The sequence below is a fragment of the Notamacropus eugenii genome, chromosome 5, assembly GCF_028372415.1.
Source record: "Notamacropus eugenii isolate mMacEug1 chromosome 5, mMacEug1.pri_v2, whole genome shotgun sequence".
Lineage (NCBI taxonomy): Eukaryota > Metazoa > Chordata > Mammalia > Diprotodontia > Macropodidae > Notamacropus > Notamacropus eugenii.
In genome coordinates, this window is record NC_092876.1 from 19,588,433 (window position 1) to 19,598,264 (window position 9,832).

The 9,832-nt window shown below is 46.1% G+C and overlaps 1 protein-coding gene across 1 annotated transcript in view; it reads right to left on the reverse strand.

The window, feature by feature from the left end:
- LOC140508282 (uncharacterized) overlaps positions 1–9,832 on the reverse strand; it is a 216,110-nt gene that overhangs the window by 60,715 nt on the left and 145,563 nt on the right. The window contains 1 exon segment of the mRNA XM_072616081.1: positions 3,397–3,479. Coding sequence (XP_072472182.1) covers positions 3,397–3,479 — 83 coding nt within the window.

Here is a 9,832-nt window from a genome sequence, read left to right on the forward strand (position 1 = left end):
TATTATTGTGGAGCAATTCTCCTTCTTTTAATTAAAAATCTCTTCACCTTTTTATTATTTTGATTTCATTTAAAACACTTCAATTATCTTGCATTCATATATGTCACATATGGCTTCCTTTATATCTGTTATGGAATTTCTGAGCAATTGAAGAATTTTTTCTCTTCCTCATTTTTGTAGATTCCCAAGATTTTACAATTCTTTTCAGTAGATGTTCTGAATCATAACTCTTCACTGTATTCTATTCATTCCTAATGTGAACAATCACTAGAGGAAGGCCATGCTTTTCTTCATTGATAATCCATATCTGGAATCCCTAACTTGTTCTAATCAGAAGCTCTTGCATATCTCTTTCCTTCCCCGTCCTCCCACATTCTCTCTTCCCTATCATTGGGTGTCATTTCCTTCCCTATCATGTCCTCCAAACTCCTACGTAAGAAGAGGGTGAACCCAAATACGTCCACATTTGCACATGTGCACCCTGGTGCTCTACACTGGCACTTGTTGTTGATTCTGCCACCCTGTCCCAGTGTCCTTTGCCCTAAATCTCTTCCTTTGGTGTGTTGTCTTTCTATTCAAAGTGGAGTCTCTATGGGGAAGGACAATCTTTCTTCATTTCTGTTTGAATCCCCAAGCCTTAACACATTGCTTGGCATTATTCACTTATTTCAGTTGTGTCTGACGTTTTAGGACCCAAGCTGAGATTTTCTCAGCAAAGATACAGGAGAGATTTGTCATTTCCTGCTCATGCGACAAATGATGAACTGAGGCAAACACAGTTAAGTGACCTAAGTGACTCAGAACCACCCAGCTAGTAAGTGTTTGATGTCTGGTCAGAACTCATGACATGAGTTTTCCTGATTCCAAGCCCAGGGCCCTATGCACTGGGCCACCTTGCTGCCCTCTACTCACTCCTTACCCCTTTACCTAACTTAGTTTTCAATGTTCCTTTCCTGAAAGGGCCCTCTGTAAATTTAGCATTGATGCTTTAATTGCCGAATCTGACAAATTTGTCCTATAAAATGGGATTTAGTTGAAAAGCTGCACTTATCGATCCAGAACTCACATGTGGCCTTGAATGCTGCAGGTTCCCCACCCCTGCTCTAGATGGATTGCATTCAGATACCAGGATAGTGTCATTTTAATGCAATGATGTTCTTCACTCTTATCTTTATAATTTCTGAACAAATGGCCTTTATATCAAATGTTAAGAGTATGTTTGGTCAATTTATGACCCACTGATAGAGGGTAAAATATCACAAGAATCCATGTGACTTCAGAGGAGACCACATCATAACTTAGTTTAGGACACTCTCAGTTCCATTTGCAGCCAGGACCTCAAAATGTAGGGCCCAGTCCTTTGGATTAGTACTGCCAGAGTTTTAACGTGGCAGTCTTTCTCCTCAGAAGCAGAAGGGACTTCGTGCCAAAATACAGTGAAGTAGGGAGAATAGGAGTTGAAGGACAGATGAGGGAACAGGAGCTCTTGGGAAAAACCAGTGTTTTACATTTTGGCCCAGGCACAACATGAGCCTTGGAGAGGAGGAAGCTCTTGAACTAGGACAGGGTCCAGGAAGAAGAGGGGTCGGGGTCATTGCCATGGCCATAGCATTGCAGCTGATAGAGACCAGGAATAGGAGCAGGGAAGGCAGGTGTCTGAATTTCTAGCCATAAGTGTGAATGGAGGAAAAGGATAATCCTGGGGACTCAGGAGTGAGGCAGAAAGAGAGTGGTGGATCCCCTCAGAAAGGCCTTCTGTTTTCCATGTAGTCCACATTTCTAGGCAAATTCTGCCTTGGACTCCTCCTCTTGGCAGACTCCCTGGCTGGCAGAAGCAGCCCTCTTCCTTGACATTAAGATGTCTCCTAAAAACCCACTGACAGACTTGCAGTTCCCAGGAAGGTCTGAGCCAGGAGGTCAGATGGCCTACCTGTAATCTAACTAAGTAGGCTTCAGAGATCAAGGAGTGGTCTTTGCCACGATTCCTGCTTCACTCAGCCCCCTAGAGTCCTCCCCCAGAGGCCCTGTCTCCTGACTGGAGAGAGTTCACCTTAATCAGCCCAACCTGTATCCAGTAACTGCTGCTCTCTGCTCACCCCATTCCCCCTAATCCCTTTCCTTCTTTACCTCTCAAAGCATACTCACACCTTCCGCACTAATATCCCCCAAATCTTGCCACTGAAGCTTTGACACAGAAAGTGGGTAATGGTTTTTAAAAATGAATTTTGGAGAAACCATAACTCACCGCATTGGATGCTATACTGGATGTCCTTAAGTACCTCCCTTCACCCAATCTCTTTGAGGAAACTCAGGACCCACTTCCTGTCCTGTTAATCTGTCTAAGGCAAAAAGGGCTTAGCAAATGTTGATTAACCACCTGACTAATCAAGCAGCTACCATTTTCTTTGGACTGGTACAAGTAGCTACACTAAACACTTTTGTGTGACAGACCTTCCTAACTTTAACTCTAAATCTACACTTTCTTTCTTTTCCTAAAAATGTTCCTTTCCCTCTCTCTGTCTCCTAACCTGATCTGACACAAAACATCTTGGTAGGCTTGCCTACAAGGCCTCAGGAATCTTAACCACAGGATGGGTCATGTACCTCAGGAGGAGAGCTGGTCTCTATGTCCTCGGTGGAACTGGGAGACACCCATGTCCATGAGTGTGTCACTCTCCTCACTGGATAAATAAACCAGAGCGCACTGTGTGTCACATTCTGCCTGTCCCTAGCAAGGACCTTGACAAGTCTCACAAAATGATCAAATGAGATAATGTTTAAATGGCTCCTGGGGCACAGCTGATACCATGTAACCAGTTCCTGAACCCTTTCTAGTCATCTTTCCCGGGTGGTCCTTGACCAAGACGCTCCATCCCCTGACCCTGTGCCTTCCCAATGGCTGTCTCTCATGCTTGAAATGTCCTCCCCGCTCACTTGGACCTCCTGGCATCCTTCATATCTCAACTTACATCTCCCCTTCTGAAAACAACCTATTTCTGGTCCCTTCCCTCTCACAGTGCCTCCTATCCATGCCCTGCAGAACTTATTTGCACACCGATGCTGCCATGTTTTTTCCCAATTAGACTGAGCTCATGGAGAGCAGGGACTGTTAATTTCTTAAACTTTCTTTGCACAACCAAAACTTTAGCATAGTGCCTGGCACAAAGGAGCCACTTTCTAAATGCTTATTTACTTGACCTAAGAAATGTTAAGTAGGAAGGATTCAAAGAGACCTGAGAAGATTTGTGTGGCCTGAGGCAGGAGGTACATGAGAATTTCTTCTCTGCCATCTGCAATGCAAAGGACAAGCCACCTCTAACAGGATAAAGCTTCCTTGGCTCTCTTGGATTACAGATTTGCTGATGCTGGTCAGCCCTGTGGATTCACTGCACTCACCTGGGATGAGGGTTTCTGAGCCACAGAAATCATTCTCCTTGGTCTTTGGCCTAGGAATAGGCTGTGATCCTCTGCAAGGTGACCTGGGGAGGGAGAAGAACCTCAGGGTGGGAGAGACCTTGACTTTGCCTTCTCTTCCCAGGGTGGATGCTGACTTGCCAAGAATGAGGGAGGGGAAGCTCTCAGAATGGTTACAAAGGCCCTGTTCTGCCCACAGAGGAGACTCCACCTCAGCTAGTTTTTTTCCAAAATTAAAGGCAAAGAGATTTCACCACCAAAGGAACTGGGCAGAGACACCTAAGGGAAGAGGTCAGAGAAACCTCAACTCTAGGGAACATGAAGGGTTCTCTGTTCTGAATGAAGAATGCATAGAGACCTTAGCTCCAAAGAAGGTAGAGATCTAACCACTTACTGCTTCTGTTCCCAGCCAACCTGCTCTGGTCTAATCCCAAGAGTCCTGACCAGCCCTCCTGTCAGTCTTCTAAATTGAACCCTATTCTCCCCTGTACATCCCAGGGTTCCAAACATCACCCCAGGGAGAGAATTACACCAGGGCCCCCACCCACCTGGCTGGTCCTATCTGAGCTCCCCTAACACATTTCTCTACCACATCCCTCCCTCCCTCCCTTACCTTTCCCTGGGACTCCAGATGTCCTGAGCAGAATCTACTCGTCTTCCACCTCTCCCCCAATACACTCATTTTCCCCACAAGGATATGCCCAGCCTAAATGCCTCCTGGTTCTCCCAGCCAATCCCCTCCCCTGATTCCCTCCCCTCTCACACCCCTCTTTCTTTTCTATAGCCTGGGCTGAGACCTGACCACTCCCACTGAGCTCTCCTCCAAACTGGAGACATTTGCCACCTTGGCCCATCTCCATTCCTGATACACTGAGGGGGCTTTACCTTCTGTCTTGCTTTCATCTACCAAGAGATCTTCTCTCATGGGAATATGGATCCTAATGGGGAGCTGGGGCCAGGACATCAGGACCCCTGGGTCCCAGCTCCTGTTACAACTCACTTTATAAACTTTTATCGACTGATATAAACCTTCCCACCTCCCTCTAAGTCTAGGGGTTTGGCTGTTACCTCATTTAGTAACTTGATTCCATGCCCTGGGAGGCCCAACTCTTTCTCTTCCCTTGCTCAAAACCTGAATCCTAATAGTAAGGGGAGAGGGACAGGAAGCAGGACATGTTGGTTTTGGGGCACAAGGATGGCAGAAAATTAGGAAGGGGACCAGAGAAGGACTGACCTCGGATTGCTGTTGGGGTGACGGGAGAACATTATCCTAGCACAGAATCCTTAATGATCCTTCAGGTACTTTTTCGTTTTGTTTTTCACAAAAGTAAATCCAGTGCCCACCCTCAGGGACCTTATCTGGCAATGGGGAGTAGTGGGCAGGGAGGGGCTCTGTGGGCTGGGCAATGAGGCCTTAGGGGTACAGACCGACACTCATCCTTAAGGGCCTGGAGCAGAGTGGGAGAGCACCGAGGGTCTCATTTCCTCAACTGGAAAGGAAAGGGAAAGGTTGGGGATGAAAAATAAAGCCAAAAGAAAGCATATACCTACCTACGGATTTATACATTCACATATTTACACAGATATCTATAAACCTACTTGGCTTGGTGGAAAAACTGACTGCTCAGCTGAGAACTGAAAAGCTTTTCTAGAGCTTTTCCACGGAACACAGGGGTTTTTAGAGAGGGATGCCCTCTAACCCTGGGAACAATCAGGATAAAGACAATGACTGGGATGGAGCATCACCAAGGATGAGAAGCCAAAAGGCTAGTTTGGCTGTTCAGTGCTGTGTGAAGAAGAGCTGTTTGTAACCAACTTGGAGAGGGGGCTGGGACCCAGTTCTGTAGAGCTCTTAAAGAGCAAACAGATGCTTCTTTAATTGCACATTGATACGGAAGGCACTAGACTTTCCTTAGAGGAAGTGATGTGGGGACAACAGAACTTTAGGCATAGTAAGATCTGTGACCTTCACAGCAGATTTTTCGCCCCAATGCCTATTAAGTTAGTTAAGTCAATCTAGTTAAGTTCATAGACAGGTCTTTTGAGTGGAAGTGGCTCATATGCATAGTATTGTTTACTTGGAGCAACTAGAGAGAATTTTTTGTACAGTTAGTATTCCAAAGTGGTTCAGCAAAATAGTGGAAGGGAAAGAGAAAGACAGTTCTCAAAAGAAAAAAATGAAAGGCAAAAATAGACAATAAAACAGTAATACTTGGAGATAACAATATACCACATTCAGACTCATACAAATTAAAAAGATAATCAAGATTTAGTAACTAATGCTCTTTGAGGAAAGGGAACCAAGACACAGGAAAGAATCAGGAATGGCTTCTAGGTTGCTACTGTGGAAGAAACAAACTGAATTTGGGGGACACAGCTTCTCTGCAGAATGTTACCTTGGATGTCAAAGAAATTGAGCTTCCTTACAGGGTTATGAGAACAGAGACAGATCCTCAGTTGTGCTTTTTTTTCCCACAGCCTAAGCCCAGTGATTCTATCTTGAAGGAGACCTCCAACAACCTGGCAGACCCCACCAAGATATTCTGAGGGAATTAACTATAGACCTACCTCCCCTGACCCCAACAGACATTCTGGGAAAGAGGAAAAAAAACATCCCCACTGAAACAAACTTTGCAAGTTCTGAGACCAAAGCTAATATTCTCCCCAAACCCAAATCACCGGACATCCTGTCTCTATTACCCAACCATCCCAATGAGGAAAGTGGCTGCCCAGCCTCCCCAAATAGACTGAAGCTGGAAGAACCTTTATTTATGTCTCTACTTGCCCTTCTTCCCTTGAGATTCTAACCATAGGATTTCAGGGAGCTGATGCTACTTTATCTTCTGGGAGGAATTCCAGCTAGTTGGAACAGGGGAAAGAGGCCTGGGCCTGGAGTCAGGAAGAACCAAGGGTTCACATTTGACTTCAGCCTCTGTGTGATTCTTGGCAAGTCACTAGAAACATTTGTCTCACTTTCCTTAATTATAAAGTTGGGAGAACAATGGCACCTCCCCTCAAAGGCTGCTCTACAGATTCCATTGGTCAAGTGCTTGGAAGTTCCTCTCACATGGGTGTGACAAAAAGGTGAGCTATTACTATTTTTATTTCTCCTAGGAGGTTCTTGGGACCTCTAGACTGAGGAATAACCCAACACTAACTTCTATTTGCTTAAGACAAGACATTGTATCTCCTCTGCTCTCCAGTGCAGTGTCTCAAACATACAGATGAGGAAAGTGAGGCTAAGAGATTGAGTGATCTGACACAGCTGATAGGTATCTGAGGCAGGGTTTGAATGCAGGTCTACCTAAGTGAAGTCCAGCACAACCCACTGTTACATACAGCCAGTTTGCATCATGTAGAAGACTGATAGTTAGCTACAAAAAAGCAGCCCCAGGATTGAGGGTAAGTTACCCACATGGGAAGGGAAGAAGGTGGGGAGAGAGCAAAGGAGACCAAGTCAGACCAGAGGAAGGACTTACTAAGGACTAATGGATCCCTTGGATATCAGTCCCACAGGCAGCAGGAGAAACAGGACAGGAGAGAATCTCCAAGGACGTGTTTATCCAACAGGTGAGGATGGGTGACAACAGTAATTGCTACAGCGAAATCAGGGAAAAGTCAATCAAGTTGCTACACCTGGTCTAATCAAATCAGGCTGCATTCAAGAAAGTTCAATTAGATATACTTAAAATGTACATTCTTTTGTAAAAACCTAACTACTAGGAATAATTTCAATAAATGAAAACTATTTGTTAATTTTAAAGTAACAAAGGCCACAGGTTCCCCACCCCTGACCTGGAGTCTTTACAAATAAGGACACCATTGCTTTGAGCTGCCTGAATGGTTTGCAGATGTTGGAGAAGGGAGCAGAGGGTGGGAAAAGGAGAGACCATCCAGTAGAGGGAGCTTTTTCTAAGAAGTTACCTGTGAAAAGGAGGAAAGAGGCTAGCTGAAGGATGAGAAGGTTAAGGGAAGGTCTTTTCAAAGTAGGGGAGACATGGACATTTCATGATTGGAGTAAGCAGTTTAGTGGATTGAGTGCTGAAAGGAAGTTGGGGTTCAGTTATTTTCAGTTGGGTCCCACTCTTCCTGACCCCACTTGGGGTTTTCTTGGGCAAAGGTACTGGAGTAGTTACACATTCCTCTATACTAATTTGTTCTTTGTCCCAGAAATGTTTTTAAAAACCCAACTGTGAGAAACATGGTTCAGGGACCACAGGAACCTCCCAGGCAAGGTCAGGGACTCAGCCCAGGAGCTGGTGCTGCCCAGTGTTTCCCTTCCTAGAGTGCCCTCTGGAAGACCCATTCTCACTGAAAGAAGCCAGAGACTGTGGGCAGAGGAAGCCTTGTTTTTTCAGCTTCTCAGGAGGCAGTGGGTGTGGGGTCACTAGGAATGCTGATACAGAAGCAGCAGTGAGGTGACAGTTCTTTCCTTCCTGTTAGAGTTAGGGTTAATTTAAATTCCTCCCTCTTTATTTCCCTACATTCCCTCCTTATGCAGATGGGGAAGGTTTGGTAGTAGGATGATTGTGACCTGGGCATGACCTCTAAGGTTTGGGCTGTTTGTCACCACCCCTGAAGCCAGGATGTGCTTGACCATCACTTGCAAAGCACGTTACCCATGCTTACCTTGTCACAAGTTCCCAGCAGCCCAGGAGTTTTACTCTTTTTCAAGAGCATTTCTGGGAGCAAAACAAGATACCACAATATCCCTTCTTACTCTATGAGCTGTGTAAATGGCACCTTATGTCATCTAATCAAACTCATTAGATAATGAGGCCATAAGGCACAATCCAAGTGAGCTGCAGACCTCTGCATTCTTCTTAGATTATGCCCCTTCCAGGCACAGGCTCCACTCACTGGCCTTTCAGCCCCTTCCCCTCAGACAAACAGAAAACTGTCCCCTAGCTCTGCTCCCTCCAGCCTGGAAGGATCTTCCCTTCTCCCATGGACCTTAGTGTCCTTACAGATGGTGCTCAAACCTGCCCTTCTGCAGACCTGCCCTGGTTTTTTTTCCTCCTTACCCAGAAGCTAGTACCCTCCTCTCAGAGATGACCTTCCATCTGTCTCCTCTTGCATAAGCTTGATCTAAGGAATCATTTACAGATTATGAACAGAGAGCCAGACTCAAAATCAGAAGACCTGGGTCCAAGTCTGGTCTCAGACACAGGCTGGAAGGGACACCTTCAGCAGGTCACTGAGGAGAGATGAATGGCCTGGAACATTTCCAAGATCCAGGCTAGCTCTGATGTTCAGAGATCTTGAATCATCTCCCAAGAGACAGTGCACTGCACCCCCAGAGATCTCCCCAAAATTGATACATTATGTGGCCACCCCCCACATCAATCCAACGGAGTGTAAACTCCCCAAAAGCAGGGAGTGCTTTTATTTTAGTACGTCCAGGAATTGTATGAGAGCTGGACTATAAATTGAGAAATAAATCGACTGAGCTATTAACCCCATACAACGGGGAAAACTCAGAGATGGAAGCTAGGGAAAACTGGGTCTGGGTAAATTTTTCAGAGAAACATTAGCATTTCTAAAATCCACCAAGAAGAAGGGTGCAATGTGAGAAGAAGGGGGATGGTGAGAGGGTGGAGGAATAAAGGCCCAGGGAAAAAAGGGGAACATGGAATTCCAGAATTCAGGAGTTGGTAGGTAGGAGTGAGGGAGTAACAAATGCTAATAAAGAGAATGGAGCAAGGTCAGAGGTGGGAGGAGGGGTGATAACCCAACCCCCACACTCCCATTCCATCTTGGGTCAGGGACTCAGGAATCAAAAATACTTGGATTTCAGGAAAGGATTTCCAAAGGCCAGCATCTGTAATTAGCTGGGCTAATGGGGGCAGATGTGCCCTCTGGTCCTAGAGACTACAGCACTTACTGCAGATCCTGGCATATATTAATGAAGAGCTGGATAACTGACTTTTCCACTTCATTCATTCATTCATTCATTCACTGGGAGAGGTAAGAGGAATTGAGAACCGAGTTCCAGGTCCTCAGTCATTTAGGAGGTGGCCAACAATTCCCTGGCTCTGGGGACCCCAGTCCCTGCCCACTGGGTACTGAGAAGTAAAGCTGAGCTGGGGCAGAAGGGGCTCACGGCACCAAGGCTCCTGGGCTCTCAGATGAAGAAGGAACCTCACAGATTTCACCCACCTCCAAGCTGCCTTCAGCCAATAAGGCTGATCAGGACAATCGATCAACATCCATTAAGCACCGAACACGCCTGGTCTGGGGTCAGGAAGACCTAGGTTCAAATTCCGCCTCAGACACCAGCCGTGAGACCCTGGACACGTCACCTGACCCTCGTGGCCTCACTTTTCCTCTTTTACAACACGAGCAGAGACGCCTCCAGGATGCCCAACACCCCGGAACCACCGCGTCCCAACCGGCGCCGGACCGTCAGAACCCGCGG